Source organism: Portunus trituberculatus, chromosome 15 (genome assembly GCF_017591435.1).
Source record: "Portunus trituberculatus isolate SZX2019 chromosome 15, ASM1759143v1, whole genome shotgun sequence".
Classification (NCBI taxonomy): Eukaryota; Metazoa; Arthropoda; class Malacostraca; order Decapoda; family Portunidae; genus Portunus; species Portunus trituberculatus.
In genome coordinates this window covers 12,139,962-12,158,628 of record NC_059269.1, presented here as the reverse complement: position 1 = coordinate 12,158,628, position 18,667 = coordinate 12,139,962, and the positions used below count along the sequence as shown (strand labels likewise).

The 18,667-nt window shown below is 41.0% G+C and overlaps 1 protein-coding gene across 1 annotated transcript in view; it reads right to left on the bottom strand.

Moving 5' to 3' along the window:
* LOC123504329 (kin of IRRE-like protein 2) overlaps positions 1-18,400 on the bottom strand; it is a 118,476-nt gene extending 100,076 nt beyond the window's left edge. Inside the window, exon 1 of the mRNA XM_045254762.1 lies at positions 17,482-18,400. Coding sequence (XP_045110697.1) covers positions 17,482-17,551 — 70 coding nt within the window. The 5' untranslated portion in view covers positions 17,552-18,400. The remainder of the gene's footprint in view (positions 1-17,481) is intronic.
* Positions 18,401-18,667: the final 267 nt, after the last annotated feature.

Sequence of the window (18,667 nt, the reverse complement as noted above, 5' to 3'; positions counted from 1 at the left end):
GAATTGCTTCTGGGAAAAAATAAAAAAACACTGCTGATTCTCAAATGTCAGGAGAATGAGAGAAAAGTAACGCTCAGATTTAAAGTAATGAGAGAAAAAAATATGAAATGTTTTTTTTATAAAGAGTAGAAATGAAATAGCTCGCCGTTGAATTAAAGGAAAAAGTGAAAATAACATCAAACAATAATTAATGGAAAGTTTAAAAAAAAGGAGAAGAAAAAAATATATGAAATTAATGGCATTGCGGGAAGCCAGATTTTTATCATTTTATATTTGATCTTTTTAAACATTTGAAACCCTGGAAATGAATACTTAACTCCTTCAATACTGGGACACATTTTACCATGAGATTTGTGTACGATTAGACCATTTTACTGACATTAGGAAGAGTCTGTGGAAGTCAGAAGATTAATAACCACATGATCACAGTTCACATTATTATAATCCACCACATGAGTTTCTGAAGCTCTACAAAATCATCACATAGTAAGCAGAATGAATATGGAAACGCGTCATGGTACTGAAGGGGTTAAGCGGAGGCGTGGATTTCTCGTTGACATTTTCAGCTGCAGCACTCAACGATGAGGGAACATTTTTTTTATATACCTACAGATTAATTAGAGAACACAATACGCGGCTGACGGCTTTGCATGATGAAGATCTCATTAATCGTCACCTGTCGGAAGCAGCAATCCCTCCAATATGAAAGGCAATAAGCGCTTTGACTCAAAAACTGAAGGTTAGATTACCTTGAAAGACCAGAGCGCTCGTGTGGAACGTAATCTCTCTCTCTCTCTCTCGCTCTCTCTCTCTCTCTGAAAAAAAGTGTGTTTCATCTTTCGTTCGGCATATTAGACACTACACATTGGCCATATTCGTCTTATAACAGTTTTGAAATTAGATTTATAAACACTTAAAGGTCGGCTTTCATGGGCAGCATTAGGGAATCTGCATATTATTCCCAGCCCAATGAGAGAATGTGGAGGGCATTCTCTTTTTATGCAAAACTACTAAAGGAGACGCAGTTCAGATGATAGATAGAGACGGAGGAGATGTGGGCTGGGAGGAGAGAGAGGGAAAGGGAGAGGACTGACTTTTATTTCCGTCCTCACTGCTCCCTGGTTCCTTTCCTGTGACTCTCCCCCAAGAAGAGCGATAGCAGTAGCCAATAGCACCGTTGGGATTGCGCCGTAAGCTACAGTACGAAAAAAAACAGTAAGGGAAGCGAAGGATAGGAGGTGAATGGGGCTGGTCCTCGGCCCTTCCTGCTACAGACAATAGTGCTGCCCTAGGGTGGCGTTCTGCACGAAACTGTAACGAATCAAGACCGGATCACCACTTTACTCTACTTTACTTCACTTCACTTCACTTCACCTCACCTCACCCCTGTAGAAGTTTGCTTTCCTGGACATGAAGTAGAAAAATTTGCTGGAAGAATTGATTGTATTGGGTAGTTCTAAAGAGCGAAAAAGATCGGTCCCAGTAGAGATCACTTGGCGTATTTGTGATCTCTTGAAAACACACACATTAGATGGTAAGACTCCCACATCTCTACTCATGTCGGAAGGAAAGGTCGCAGCTCCTCGCCTTACATCCTGTGGCTATTCAGTACCAGAGTGAAAGAAGACAAATTCATCTAATGCCTTTTACCTCCGGCCAGCCAAACTAAACTCAGGACTCCGTTGCGAGCTAAGCGTGTCCCCAACTACAGTGCAAAGACAGGGAACATGTAACCAGGTGTAGTGTCTCCATAGTAAGGGCAGCTTTTCCGTACCTAAGTTACCTGAGCCTCCTACGTACCAAGGTGTTCCTAATTGCTATTAAAAGGTGATTATTAACTCAACATTACAACCTTCTGGCATGTAATAAACCTAATAGATTTCACACACACACACACACACACACACACACACACACACACACACACACACACACACACACACACACACACACACACACACACACACACACGTCAAGTTCATTGTGGGATTTTGTCATAATATTATATCAATTTGCATAAACAGAAAAGGAGCGATCCTATTATTTTGAGAGAGAGAGAGAGAGAGAGAGAGAGAGAGAGAGAGAGAGAGAGAGAGAGAGAGAGAGAGAGAGAGAGAGAGAGAGAGAGAGAGAGAGAGAGAGAGAGAGAGAGAGAGAGAGAGAGAGAGAGAGAGAGAGAGAGAAAGAAAAATTAAGGCAGGGAGAAAGAGAAAGTACCGTGTAATTTAGAGAGGGAAAAGGTTAGGTGAAGTACTAGATTGTGGAGAGAGAGAGAGAGAGAGAGAGAGAGAGAGAGAGAGAGAGAGAGAGAGAGAGAGAGAGAGAGAGAGAGAGAGAGAGAGAGAGAGAGAGAGAGAGCACGAAAATCACACACACACACACATAGAGAAACAAGGACAGACAGCAAATCCCAACAGTCACATCACAAGGAACATAATCCAATCTGGCACTACACGCCACAAAGGCACCCAAGAACATCAGGTGGAGCACTGTGCCACTTTACCCACCACCTGAAGCACCACCACCACCACTAGTATCAAACACCTCGCCAGAAGGAGTAGGAGAAGCATAGAAACACAACATAATTCCTTTTCTTCCTCTAAGCTAACCTGCTCCCTGCCTACTACCATCTCTCCTTCTCTCCTTCTCTGCACTTGACTGCATCCACCACACGCAGCCATTGCCACATTAGCAGGATGTTAATGAGCACTGTAACTCATTCCCAGGAGTGTCGTACAGCTGTTGGTGGTAGTGGTGTGTAGGAGAGACTAACGTAAACAGACCTATTTGTATTCTAACCCCAGAGTGAGACTTGATGTGTTTGTAGCCGTAAGTAATATAGTGTGTGGAGCAAAAGGGGATGTTTTTGTCAGTAGGTTGAAAGGTCAAAGATATGCTGCATGTTCTCTCTATATTGATTTTTACATGCATGATTTCTGTTTGTTGTTCTCTTTCTATTTCTGTCTCTCTTTATCTCTGTCTGTGTGTCTGTCTGTCAAAAATAAAAAAAACCCAGCAGAATTGTACAGTCAATAGAAACCATATATAAGAAAATCAATGAGCGGTAATCTGATATGGCTTTCAACTGTTCGTTTTTCCAAATTAAGAAAAAAAAAAAAAAAAAAAAGAAAAGTTGAGATATAATTTTAGTCCAACACCGCTCTTAATTTCGAGATTGAAAACAACAACATGAGAAAAGAGAACAATGTACACACGAGAACATTTACCGAAATATGCATGCATGGACAAGAGGAACAAAGATGCATAACACACACGACGGTCCGTATAACATCTGTGCCAGTGAGTTTGATGGAGCATTATGGAAGAATGACTGCTCTCTTTATTAAATGTAGGTAAAAAAAAATGAGTGCTTTGTGAATTAAAAGTTGGGAAAGAAAAGTATAACGGTGATAAAGAATGGGAAAGAGAAAGAGAAAAGAAGAGCTAATGAAGACTAGGAGGAGGAGGAGGAGGAGGAGGAGGAAAAGGGATGACGTGGAGTTGGAGAAGACTGAAGAGATCCAAGAGGAAAAAGAAAAGGGAAGGAAAAGGAGGAAAGAAAACAGAGAAAGAGAAGGAAAGCCGAAACGAGGAAAGAAAACGAGAATGAAGAGAGAGTTGGTAAAAAAATAAGAGTGGAGGAAGATGGAGGGAAGGAGAGAGGGAGAGGGAGGGAGGAAGGGAGAAATATAGATGGAAAGAAAACTAGTGACAGGAGGAGGAAAACGAGAAGGAGAAGCAGGAAGAGAAGATGAAGGAGGAGCTAATGAAGAAGAAACAGGAGAGAGATGAGAAAAAGGAGAAAAAGAGTAACGAGAGAAGGTCGAGGAGAAGAGGAAGAGGAGGAGGAGGAGGAGGAGGAGGTCGATGAAGAGTGTTACGGTTTTTTGTGGCATAGGATTTGAGATCGATATGATGATTGCAGTAATGCTGGTGTTAAAAATGGTGATGGCAGGCAGTGGTGGTGATGGTGATGGTGGTGGTGGTAGTAGTGGTGGTGATGGCGGGGATGATGATGGGAAGGAGGTAGGGAGGGCCAGTGGTGGTGTTGATGGGATGGTGATGGTAGCGCTAATGGACGTGGGATATGGTGTTGTTGCTGTCGTCGTTATTGTTGTTGTTGTTGTCATAGTATCGATAGGTGGTAGTGCTTATCATTAGTAGTTTCAGTATAATTTGAAGCCATGATAGCATTAACAGGTACTCAAACAGCAGACGGAAGCGTAACTAAAGCGTAACTGAATAAACATCAATATTTGCAGCAGTGAGCAGTGAAATAGGTGGCTGTACTAGTTTCAACAGAATCTTAAGCCATAGCAGCATTAGCAGGTACTCAAACAGCAAAGGCGTAAGAAAGTCGTATCTAGGGCAACAGCAGCAGTAGTAACAGTAGCAGTATTAGCAGCAGTGGGCAGTGAAATAGGTGACTATATTCATGCATTACTAGTAGTTTAAGCTGAATTTGAAGCAATAACAGAATAAACAGGTGCTCAAACAGCAGAGAGAGGCGTAAGAAAACCGTGTCTAAGGCAACAGCAGCAGTAGTAACAGCAGATGTATTAGTAGCAGTGAGCATGTATTATTAGTAGTTTCAGCGGAATTTGAAGCCATAACAGCATTAGCAGGTATTCAAACAGCAGACTGAGGCGTAACTAAAACCTAACTAAGGCAACAGCAGCAGTAGAAACAGCAGCAATAGTAACAGCACTATTAACAGCAGTGAACAGTGTGTGGCAGGAGTAACAGTGAGAAAATAACATTGGTTGTGGTCCCCCTCACCTGCAATCTCTATCACATCTCTCTAAGTCTTCTATTCCGCTCCCTCGAATTCTTTTTATTTCCTCTCTGCCTCCATTCCGCACTGCCTCCCCTTCTCCTCTTCCTTCCTCCAGGCTCTTGTCCTTTCCCTTCTCTCCTTTTATAGTCTCTCCGTTTCTACCTCCACGCCCTCCCTCTGCTTCTATCGCGTTTCTTTTTCCTCTTGTCTTTTCTAGTTTCCTTTTTGTTTTCGTTTTTTTGTCCTGTACATTTGGGTCTGTTTATGTGAGTGGGTGTCACGTTTTTGGATGTAATTATTTTATTGCTGGTTTTACTCTCTCTCTCTCTCTCTCTCTCTCTCTCTCTCTCTCTCTCTCTCTCTCTCTACTCTCAGTCCCTTCCTCTTTCTCTAGTATACTCTCAGTCCCTTCCTCTTTTCTCTATTTTTCCACCGGTTCCTCTCTCGCCCTTCCCGCATCCCCTGGTCATCCTCTCTCTTCCTCTCTCTCTCCTCTCTCTCTCTCTCTCTCTCTCTCTCTCTCTCTCTCTCTCTCTCTCTCTCTCTCTCTCTCTCTCTCTCTCTCTCTCTCTCTCGTCAGTAGGATGGTGACTGGCCCCGTGCCATGTCCAGTTAGTGAAACAATTGCCAACCACGTTTCAAGACACTCCTTTCTCTTTCTCTCTCTCCTCCTCTTTCTCCTTCTCTTGTTAGCGAGCGCGTTTCCTTCTCCTTCTCCTCCTCCTCCTCCTCCTCCTCCTCCTGGTCCATCTCCTCCTTATCCTCCTCTTCCTCTTTCTCTTCCTCCCTTCTTCCTTCTCTTTATTTTTATTTAATCCACACTTTCTGAAAATGACTTGTCTGCCTCAAGGGAACAGGTGAGTTGTGAGACTTCTACTCTTGTCCGGGTTATTCTTAGTTGAGGGGTTACTGTGTCTTTTTTATTATTTTCACTTCCTTCTTTACATTATTTTTATTAGTGTTATATTTTGCTCTGTTTTAAATTTCTTCTTTTAAGCTTCCATCCTTTCTTACTTCCTTTCTTCCTTCCTGATGTGTTTTTATCTCCTCAAAATTCAGGAATAGTGTGTGTGTGTGTGTGTGTGTGTGTGTGTGTGTGTGGTCTAGTTTTCATTCTTTTCCTATTTTCATTTTTTTTCTCTCCTCCATCTTCTTCCTCCTCCTCCTCCTCCTCCTCCTCCTCCTTTACTTCTTTCATTCCTTTTCCTCCTTTTACGTAATCTTCATTTTTCTCCTTCATTTCCTCATCACCATCATTGTTGTCTTTGTTGTTGTCGTCGTCGTGGTCACTGATTTCGTCGTCACCATTATCACCATCATCATCTTCATCATATTTTTTTTCTAGACCTAACCTTTGTGTTAATACCTACGTCACCTTTTTAATAACACGTCACTATGGTACGAAGGGTTTAAAACAGCTCCCTCGTCACTGTTTTTCAAGGGTACAGGGATTAATTTGCTGAATTCTCGAGAGTTTTTATCCTCTTCATAATGTAGAAGTCTTGTTTTTCTGTTACTAGAATCATAAAAGCACTCTTGAGAACCCGTGTAACTTCAACTTGAGCCTTTTCAAAATAGTGGAGGTGCTGGACAGAAGTATTGCACAAAATGGTCACTGCTATGCTAACCCCAACACACCAACACACACCACCGTCACACACACACACACACACACACACACACACACACACACACACACACACACACACACACACACACACACACACACACACACACACACACACACACACACACACACACACACACACACACACACACACACACACACACACCAGTATAAGTAATATACAAAGTGTTTCGTCACACATTTGAAGAATTTCATCAACAAAATAATAAATGCTGCTTTCCATTAGCTTCATTAAATATCATTACATAACTTTTTACTTTATGTGATTTTTTTTTAAAGGAAGAGCTGTGTCGTGTTGGCTCATTGCTTTCCCTGCCCTCCAGCCGCCAGCCGCCAGCCAGTCCGCCAGTCCTCCAGGCACACTAAGCGCCGCCTCGCCACCCGCCTCGAATTAATTTAGACTGTGACTCGCGCTCTCCAATAACACACCGGAATTAAAGAATCACGTCATAGTCCTTCTAGAGAATAGGCAGCTTCTCTTAATCCGAGTGAAATTAATACAGATTCCAAGACCAAAAGAGCTCGCCGCCAAGGTTGCTCGTAGATTTCTGTACGTTAAGGAAAATAGAGAAGTGAACGAATGAAAGACGGTTTTGCAAGTGACGGCATTTTGTTGTATAATACTAGCATAGGAAGATGGAGTTGTGCTATTGTTGCTATTGTTGTTGTTGTCACCACCACTACTACTTCTGCTACTACTACTACTACTACTACTACTACTACTACTACTACTACTACTACTACTACTACTACTACTACTACTACTACTACTACTGTTGCTGCTACTACTGCTACTAATACCATAATTTTGATTAACTACAAGTATACTAGTGTTGTTGTTACAGTTTTTCTTATCAAACAAGACTTATTATAACGAGATGTAAGTAAAGAAAGTGTAAAATAATGAATACCCTTTTTTTTTCATACAAAATAGAGTGGGAGGCCAGTGATCCAAAATAATTAAATGTGTACATGAAAAATTTATCATGTGGGTGTTATGGTTCGTCGCGCGCCACCGATTTTGTCTGTGATGTGAATTACTGGTGACAGCCGAGTGAACCACTGTTTTTAATGGACGTATAATAATTGCACTAGTGGTGGTAATGATAATAGTCATGCCTGTCATCCTTTCCGGCGATGTCAGTCAGGAATATTATGTCAACTGTCTCCACCACTCTCGTCCCATCTCTCCAATGACAACTGAACTACCACTACCACCACCATCACCACACTACTACTACTACTACTACTACTACTACTACTACTACTACTACTACTACTACTACTACTACTATACACTCAAAACAAATGAGTGCAGAAAGAGTGTGCGAAGGATATTTTTGGTGATGAAATAGTGTTACCCTTATTCTACCCTTACAGATCTGTTCACATTATACCCTTTTGGAAGGAGGAAGGCACTAATGTGGGTAGATGTGTGAAGTTGTTGTACCCCTTCGTATTAAATCTACCTCAAAGTACTCTTCATTTTTAATTTTATGGCCAAGGTCAACAAAAGATTGAAAAAAAAAAGGTTCACTGTTACTACTACTACCATTACCACCACGAATCACACTGAACACTTTGAAAGGCTTCTTATCAGACAAAGGGGAAAAACCTCAGTCGAACCCCAAATAAATCGTAGTCTGAAGTGGGCCAGCCTTTCCAGTTAACCGGACTCTCATTTCACACTTCTGCACGCTCCTGCTTGGGTGGCGGGACGTGGTCAGGCGCAGGGACCACTTTCAAAGCTCTGTGCCTTTGTTTTAGCTGGGAATAGAGAAGTTGGGATTCCCTCCTCCTCCTCATCCTCCTCCTATTCTTCCTCTTCTCTCCCCCTCGCTTCCTCTCTTCCTCTAGCTACGCCCGCCAGTCCGTCCAGCCCGTATGTTGAAGGTGGCACACGAAATTGCTTACGTTGAAATTGTGGTGTCCAGTTGTATACCAAGAATTTAGAGTCGCGTTGTGTTATTTGATTGCTCTTGCTGACTCACGATGATGAATAGTTCCTGTGATGAATGTCTGTCCTCGAAACTTTGATATATGTGTTTAGAAATCATGTAAGTTTCCTCAAGATGGGGAGGAGAAACGTCCTTTTCTTTCTTTCTTCTTTTTTTTTTTTTTTTTTTTTTTTTGGTACTCTTCGTGTTAGTGATGCGTGATTAGTGATCGTACGTATGTTTGAGTGAGACTTTTTAAGGTTCTCTCAGTGGTCATGATTTTAGCCCCTTCAGTACTGGGACGCATTTTTACCTTGAATTTTTGATGTGATTAGACGATTTTGTTGACATTAGGAAGGGTTTATAGAGGTCAGAAGATTAATGGCCAGAGTCTTCACTATTTTAATCCCCACGTAAGTTTCTGAAGCTGTATAAAATCACCAAATAGTAATCAGAATGAATATGAAAACTCGTCATGGTATTGGAGATGATGAAGCGTCTATCTTGTGTCTGGGTGAGGTCTGGTGTGGAGTGTTTGTGTGGAAAGTTAGACAGGCGTGACCAGGTTTGTTTTCTATAATTTCAGGAGCGATACAGCAGCGTGTACCTGTCATTTCAGCATGCGTGTGAGTGGGTCATGTATTAGTCTGAGTGTCCGGTGTTGTCATGGCCACTCGCCTTGACTTTGCCGATGACGTGATGGTATTCGTAACGATCCAGTAAGTCATGTGATGGCTCTTGAACGAGGACGCAAAACTACCAACCCTAAGAATCTGTTGGACGGAAATAGATATGTAATTGCTTGAAGGTTGTGTGGCTGATCTATTTGAGTTTATATGTGGACGCAGCAAGGACACCAGTATGCATCCAGAGATTTGTCTAAATGGTGTATCTTGTCAGGTCTTGCTACAGATAGGCTGTGTGCGGTGGCGTGAACAGTCATTACGCGTATATGGTCCTGTCTGTGTTTTTTATTGTAGTTGATGTATGATATGTCATATATATTTTTAAGATTATTGTGTGAAAATGGACGTTTTATTTGTTTCAAGTTTTATTTTGTTTTAAGCCATTTACAAGTTCTTATAGAAAACGTTTTGATAGACCATACCTTCCAAGTCCTCCTGTAACTGTGATATTTGGTTGTGTTTAATATCTATCTATCTATGCAGGTTAAAAGGAAAATGCATTCGGATTATCATGTCTCCTTCCTTTCTGGCTGTACTGGTGTAGGGTATGGCCAGGAAGCAGCGCAATGAAGTGCCTCAACAGAATCACGGAACATCAATGCAGCGGACACTGGAAATTAATCGTCCTTTGTTTCATGAGACTAATTTGCGACCAATAACCTGCACAGTCCATGAACTTCAGTCGTGCCCGTGTGAGTACTAGCGCGCCTGGCTGGAGTGAACCCTCCTCATCTAGCTGTGCCCATAACACTGAATGAGAAGCCAAAGGGGAGGCATGCAGGGCTCGTGCCGGAGTAAGGGAATCGATCTTGCCACAGTTATTCAGAAAGAGAAGGCTGCCAGCATGTAGGCGCTCTGAGATCTCCCGTGGGGCTGCAGCACTAAAGGAAGGATGGAGCAGCATGGCCACCAGTGCAGGATTCCCCAATGGATCCTCTCTGATAGAATATTCTGCACAAAAGCTTTATATTCACGCACTAGACGCTGCATATATAAAAACATAGAGAGTTTGCGAGCGTAAACTTCTGCAATGTAACGCGAATCTCCTATAATGTCACTGGGAGAAAAAAAAAAGTATCTACGCACGCTCCTCTGATAGGATGTTCTACACAGAAACTTTATATTCACGCATTAGACCCAGCATAAATAAAAGCATAGAGGGTTTGGGAGCCAGTAAACTTGTGCAATGTAACGCGAGTCTTCTATAATGTCCGCGTCACTGGGAGAAAACAAAAAAGGAGAGTATCTGCACACGCTCCAACTGTCTGCCCTGCAAGCGATAGTTCGTGATTTCCAAACCAATCAGCCGCCTCTGTTAATTGAGCATCGGAATAAATGATCCAATAATGTAGTCAAGCTGAAAACCATAAACGCCCCGGAAATCTGCCCTCATTCTGCTCTGTATCAAATGGTCGTTGTTACCTTGATTATCTCTCTCTCTCTCTCTCTCTCTCTCTCTCTCTCTCTCTCTCTCTCTCTCTCTCTCTCTCCATTAATTTTCTCCGTTAGCTTGTTAGATTTGCGTATTTCAGAGAGAGAGAGAGAGAGAGAGAGAGAGAGAGAGAATTAGAACTGAAAGACTCAAAATGTAAAGTGGAATCAGAGAAAGTGTAGATTAAAAACAGCAAAGGTAAGACATGGAGAAAATGAAAGAGAGAGAGAGAGAGAGAGAGAGAGAGAGAGAGAGAGAGAGAGAGAGAGAGAGAGAGAGAGAGAGAGAAATCAATTGTGTAATGTACGGGAAAGGTTCACGTAGATAAGGGGAAGATCAGCCGGCTTAGATTCATATAACAACTGGGCGAATCGTCAGCCGTTGTTGGTAGTACCTGAGTAGCAATTACCTAATGATTGCCTCAGGGCACCGAACACTGACAGCTGGTGCAATCCTGGGCCCTAGCTGTGTCGCTCGATTAACGACAGGTAGAAGCAGTACACGATAATTGAAAAAGATGATAAAAATTAAAGTTCTTCGTGACGTATTTTCAGATGTTCCAAAAATACCTTATAGATGTTTTTAAACAGGATGATGTGTTGTTTTTAAATCGAAAGGTGTAAATGTGAATATTGGGAGAAATAAAGGTGTTATATGTGTTTTTTTTTATGAGAGAGAGAGAGAGAGAGAGAGAGAGAGAGAGAGAGAGAGAGAGAGAGAGAGAGAGGAAATGAAAGTGAAGACAGGGAGGAGAAAAGAGAGTGGAGAGTAATTTAGACAAGCAAAGTGCTATGCGATGTAGATTGTCGACAGAGAGAGAGAGAGAGAGAGAGAGAGAGAGAGAGAGAGAGAGAGAGAGAGAGAGAGAGAGAGAGAATAGGTTGACCGACTCTTAAGAAACAAAACGAGAGCAGAAAAGTTTGGAAAGACAAAAAGAGAAAGAAAAGCATGGAGGAAAAGACCCAAGAGGTAATTGTTGCGACACAAAAGTTATGACACAAAAGATCGTTGAGGAAAGATATAAATGACAGTACAAACAATGAAGCATTATACTCTTTTTTATCTTTTATTCTTTCCCGTTTATCGTTTATATATAACCATTAATTTCCACAGATAGATAAACTTGCTACACACACACACACACACACACACACACACACACACACACACACACACACACACACACACACACACACACACACACACACACACACACACACACACACACAAACTTATTGATTCTACTACTACTACTACTACTACTACTACTACTACTACTACTACTACTACTACTACTACTACTACTACTACTACTACTACCACCACCACCACCAATACAAATAAAAAGAGTGTGGAAACTTGAAAGAAATAAAATAAAGAGAAAAAGAAACTCATGAAAGAACCACAATTGTTTAAATTTTCAGAGGATGAGAGATGTTTGAATAATGGCAAAAGTTCAGACTCTTTCATTAGAAGCTTGAGTATCTAATTACACCGGACATGAGCAATAGCTAATAGCGACAACGAGTGTACATGAACTGACAAAACTAGACATAGAAAACACTGAATATAGAAACAATACTGTGGAATCAACGACCATATTAAAAAACTCCTTGTTCTTTCACCACGATTATTTTCCAAGGCCACATAGACAACTAGCTGAGTTTTCAAGACAGTTCCTGCTTATGATGAACTAAAAGTCTTACCAATCCATCACCACAAACATGAAAATACTCTTAACCCTTTCAGTACTGGGACACATTTTTACCTTGAGATTTGTGTACGATTAGACCATTTTGTTGACATTAGGAAGCGTCTATGGAGGTCAGAAGACTAGTGGCCAGAATCTTCACAATTTTAATCCCCACATAAGTTTCTGAAGTTGTATAAAATTACCATATAGTAAGCAGAATGAGTATGAAAACGCATCACGGTACTGAAAGGGTTAAAAACATGACTATCATCAACTAGAGCCTTTGGAAAGTAGTGATGGTGAGACAGCAAATCATAAGTAAAGTTGCTATTGTTATTTTCATGTGAAGGTTGTCTAAGTATTTTTTTTCATAGTTTTCGTGATTTTTTTTTAGCTTTAGTTCTTTATATTACTTGGTGGTATTATCGCCCTCGTCTTATCCATAATCTGAGTGCGATGAAAATGACCTAAGGGAATTGTGATTGCTATGTACCTTTACTGTTATATACCTGTGTAACCCTTCATTCTAACTATAGATAGATGAATGATAGACCAAAAGCACACTGACACACACCACGAATCAACTTTTCCACATAAGTAATAAGTTTTAGATAGACTGCAAATACACTATAGATAGATGAATAAGTGACACAAAGGATATAAATACACACCACGAGTCATCTTTTCTATATAAGTAATGAGTTTTAAATAGACTGAAAATTACACCTAGATAAATGAGAGACCAAAACACACTTACACACACACACACACGAATTGCCTTTTCCATATAAGTAATGAATTAAGTAGACTGAAAAATGCATCTAATTAATAATAGATGGATAATCAAGAGACAGGAAACACATTAACACACGAATCACCTTTTCTATATATGTATTGAGTTAAGTAGATTGAAAAATACAACAAATTGAATATAGATAGATAAATGAGAGGCCCCCAAAAGAAACGAATCAGTAATAAGTTTTAAATAGACAGAAAATACACCTAATTAACAATAGGTAGATTAATAAGATACAAAAGCACACAAATACACACTACAAATTATCTTTTTCATATAAGTAAGCAGTTTTAAGTGGACTGAAAAATGCATCTAATTAAAAGGCATAATAATCAGTCAGGCACACTCCCACCTTCCTCGCGTCTGCCTCATGAAGGGTAGTGATAAGATAACGCGTTTCTTGCCACTCCTTGCCTCCTCCTTCCTTGATGTCTCGCTCCTTATCACAGAACCCGAGGCCTCATTACGATGGCAAGGAGAAGGCAAGGCTGAGGCGCTCTTCTCATAATGCTTTGCTAGGAAATGATAAGTAAAGTGTATCTATTTTGTTATTATGTGTTTTTTTGTTGATTTTGTCTTGATTTTTATCTTTTTCGTATATCAGTTATGTGGTATTTGGTGTGTGTGTGTGTGTGTGTGTGTGTGTGTGTGTGTGTGTGTGTGTGTGTGTGTGTGTGTGTGTGTGTGTGTGTGCACTCTTCCTTTATTTCTGTGCTGGTCATATGTGAGTATTTGTCATTGTTCTAACGCTCTCTCTCTCTCTCTCTCTCTCTCTCTCTCTCTCTCTCTCTCTCTCTCTCTCTCTCTCTCTCTCTCTCTCTCTCTCTCTCTCTCTCTCTCTCTCTCTCTCTCTCTCTCTCTCATTCCCATTCCCTCTGTTCTTCCTTTACCTTATCTTCCCTTTCTTATCTCCATCTCCGCCACATTCTCCTGCTCCATCGCCCATTACAGTTTTATATACACACATCCATTATCAAGCCGAGACATTTTGAGAGGCCCCCAAGTCATGAACTGTAGCTCGCCATTCCCTTCGGCACAAACGCCAATGCCCCTAAATGGTGGACAATTGAGGAAATAAATGTGGCCTCCATGGAAGTCTTGGCGGTGGTTGAAGAGCCCGCGGACATTCCCATTAGAAAAAGGACTGGCTGAACCCTGAAATTATTTTGGTCTATAAAAGCAACATTTTGACCTGTTTATTTTTGTCGTCTCATTTTTTTTGTGTTACTGGATTCAATTTCGTAGTGTTGAAAGTGCAATAGACCAGTAGTAGAGAATTTTTTCAACGTGTTATCTTGTAGTGCAATGTATTGTTTTGTTTTTCTTAGTGTTTTCAATGCATTTTCACTACTATGTGTTTGGGAAGTGCACGTGACCACTTCAGATAACTATAAATGTGGCAGTTTTTGCAGATTCTTAGTATAATAAACGTTCTTAAGCTGTATAAACAAGTATGTATGTGTTTTTTTCGTGATTCAAGACACCTAAAGATTATGTATATTTGGAAATCCCAAGTGACAGGCCTTCACGTAATGCTTTCTGGCACCAAATGATAATGATATGGTGCCTTTGCTATGATCCTCTTAAATGTTACTTATGATAGTGATCTCCGTGTGTCTACTTGGTTAAACAATGCGAGGGACAATCACGGCTGGGAGTGACAGAGAAGACAGAGTAGTGGAGGTTGGCAGTAAGTGACGGCGTTGAAGGCAAGGTTAGAAATGAAGATACTTTGGAATACTCGTAGACAAGTGTATTATTTATTACGAGTTCTGGTTTGCGCTTAGGGAATGCTTATTTATTCATGTGTTATTTCTGTATGTGACCTCTGAATTGCGGGATTGAGTTTAATGATTGAATTGGTGATGTGTGACGAGCCACCTCCTCACATTCAGATTTGATGCTAGTATTAAGATTAATGAACGGAGAAGTACCTGACATTTTCAGAGCTCAAGTAAAATGAAGAGTATATAATGTTGCAGAAAAAATAACATGTGCTTTTATTGGATTTTGTCTGTGTTGACCTTTCAGTTCCGGGTTTGTGAACAGACGTTCCGTAAAAGTCCTGCAAAGAAATCCTGGTATGAAATTATAATGTTCTTTTCTTTCTCAAGTAAAATATTATGTATCGCGTCTGAAACATTGCGTTCATAATGGTTAAAGTATTGCTGATTTGTTTGGAGAGAGAGTTGAAATTTCCTATACCAGTTTCCAAATAGTGAAGTTGCATTCGTACCCAATCTCCGCTAAAAATGTCGAAGTATCTTTGTTTTTTATTTACACATTGGCTAAAATTGGCCTCATAAAGTACTAAGCATGTAATTTGTGCTAGACAGAGGTGGTCGTAAGTATAGAAGAGTGTTGTTTTATATTTAGACACGCATTTTACACCTTGTCACGTCCCGGCTTGTCTTCCAAGAGAGTGGACAGTACCCTAGTCTCAGAAGGTTCGCATAGAAAAAAAAAAAATGTATACATTATGAAAACGTCTTTTTACCAGCTTCCACTGAATTGCTTCCAGACAGCCACATCAAGTACAGAATCAATATTACCGTTATATACTAAATCACTCAAGTTATGTACAATACTTCAGTAAATTTCATTGGACTGTGATAGAATATGTAATTTAAAGAAGAAGAAAACAACTAAAATGTTCGTGAAGTGGTATCTGGCGACCCTCAACCACTTCAATACTGGGACACATTTTTACCATAAGATTTGTGTACTATTAAACCATTTTATTAACATTAGGAAGGATCTGTGGAGGTCAGAAGATTATTGACCACAGTCTTCACTATTTGAATCCCCCACATGAGTTTCTGAAGCTGTATAAAATCACCATATACTAAGCAGAATGAACATAGAAATGCGTCATGGTACTGAAGGTGTCAAAGGTTGATGGGTTACGTTATTTATGCAGGTGAATACTTCCTCTCTTGCCAGCAGTGTGTCTCTAACGTCGTCTAATAGAATATTTTCATGGTTTAATAATGAGTGCAGTGACATTTCATTGTGCACAAATGTAATTTAAGGAAGAATCTTTTACATTTGCCCTCACATTGCATCATAAACTTACTTACAATTCACTTAACACTTAGCTTTACATTTTATCCGCGACTTGGCTTCCCACTTTTAGCATGATACCTGAAATTTTTCTTTATATTAAATCTGACGCTACGTTATATATTTCACCTGGAGCTTGTCTCGCCATTACTATGACTCGTCTATGCATCAGGAGCTCGAGAATCAGTCCAGTTATCTGAGGGTTTCTTACGTTCTTCCCACATCTATACAAATCACAATATACTACTGTCTTAATTTGGAATATACATACTTACATTTCACGACTGGATGGAGGTAAATGGTATGCAGTGTGTGTGTGTGTGTGTGTGTGTGTGTGTGTGTGTGTGTGTGTGTGTGTGTGTGTGTCATTAGAGGTGCAAATGCATGTGTATATGTAATGAGGTGATTAAACCATTTCACCTGCAGAAATTACAGTTTGAGTTTAGCAATTACCTAGTTTTTTTTTTTTTTTCCTGTGAGATAATAACATTCTCAGGTGAGTGTCTGCATTGGATATCGATAAAATACATTGTGTTCTGGTGGCGGAAACAAAAGCAGACAAATGTTTTCTCTGGGTTTGCATCGTGAAAGAATAACAGAAGTTGTAAATAGACAATCAGAAGTACAGTTGCAATTTTTTATGATTAATTTGTGTGATAGCAGCATTGTGGAGTAATTACTGATACTTGTTGGAAAGAAAGGAAGAATGGCCTAATTGTGAATATTTCCTGTAAATCGGTAATATAGTGAATGTTAATTATGTGTCTATGCAGGGTCTTTGACAATGACATATTGCGCACGCACACACACACACACACACACACACACACACACACACACACACACACACACACACACACACACACACACACACACACACACACACACACACACACACACACACACACATACATACACACACATACACACACACACGAAAGGATTTGCCCATCCACCCACTCACCCATCCACCACTACACTCATTCACATCCCCGCCCACTCATACGCACATCCATTCAAGTCATGTCCACACACACACACACACACACACACACACACACACACACACACACACACACACACACACACACACACAGTTAAGCATGCTTTTTTATATATCCAGTCATTCTTTTATCCACAGCTAACCATCCATCCATCCCTCTGACCCTGCAACATACATACTCGTACACATCCACCATTTATCCATACTCACAAACATACTCCTCTTCCTGGAAACACACACACACACACACACACACACACACACACACACACACACACACACACACACACACACACACACACACACACACACACACAAACAGTTATAAAAAATGGACTAAAGCTTTCAACATTCAAGACAACACTTTCAATCCAGCTCGTGCAATATCCTGTGCCAGATGGACAGTACACAAGGGTAGCTGGGTAAAGGTGGGTTGGTTTACTTACCGTCCGTCTCCTCAGTGGCGTGGAGACAGACGACCCATGCCAGAAAAACGAGGACAGTATAAGTCGCCATCGTAGTTTAGAGGAAGCTTCTGTTGGCCGCCCAGAAGCGATGGAACCTCCGAGAGTCTTTTGTTCCACTTGCACCACTTGAATTTGAAACAGTGACCCTATTTTTGTAACAGCTGGATGCTGGCTCGGCTCACTTCTGTAGCGCCTCCATGGCCGTTACTCCAAGGCCGCTGCTGAAGGGGTCCTTGAAATGCTGCCTTCTCACCTCCGTGTCATATTTTGCCCTGATCGAGTTCTCGTTATCACTTCCCGGCCATAGTGATTGACACGGGCCGCGGTTCTATCTGTCCACCAACCTGATTTGATTTGTTTTTGACGACATTAACATACATATGTAGTCCAGCGATGTATATATATATATATTTTGTATCTACTATATCTATTGTATACATATATCACTTCACTTCTTAGCTTTTAATTATGGGGTGAACACCAAGGGAGGGAACTGAGCCATGCTTCCACCTGTTCAGGTCCATAGAGCAGAGTAAGCCTATATGTCTTTAGTGGTGCAGGATGGCCATGCTTCTTCACTCGTGCTGGCTCGCCTCGGCTGAGCCATAGCACTAGTCCCACACGCGACACATGCCTTATCTATCCGTCACTTATCCCGTTAAAAGTTTGTGATGATATTCCTTTCACATATTTGGCAAATCAATATCTTGTTTTCAACATACACAAAATATAACTGATGTTTCAAGGCAAGTATATGAGGAGTGGGGTCTAGGGTAACACAGTCGTGACCAGGAGGTGTTGCCAGGATAACAGATCACACCAGAACACATCCAGGTCTTAACTAAGGACACTCCCCCTCTTTGCTATGGATTCGGTCTCCCGCACGAGCGTCATCCCCAGACGCCGTCACGTAGGAAACTGGCGGCCGGCGAGCCAGGCGACCCTCAACTCTCGCCTCGCCTGCACACGCGCTCTCCCCTTCCTTTGCTATATTGCTGAAATATTTTACTTTTCTGAATACTTTTGCAAAACCATAATTACCAGATTTGTAATTATGCATCTGTCCTGCTCACACTCACCTGGTGATGGCTGGTCTCCTTGGTGTCAGGTGTTGCCGATCACTCACACTGTCGCGGGATGCGGTGAAACGACGGATCTTTTTTTT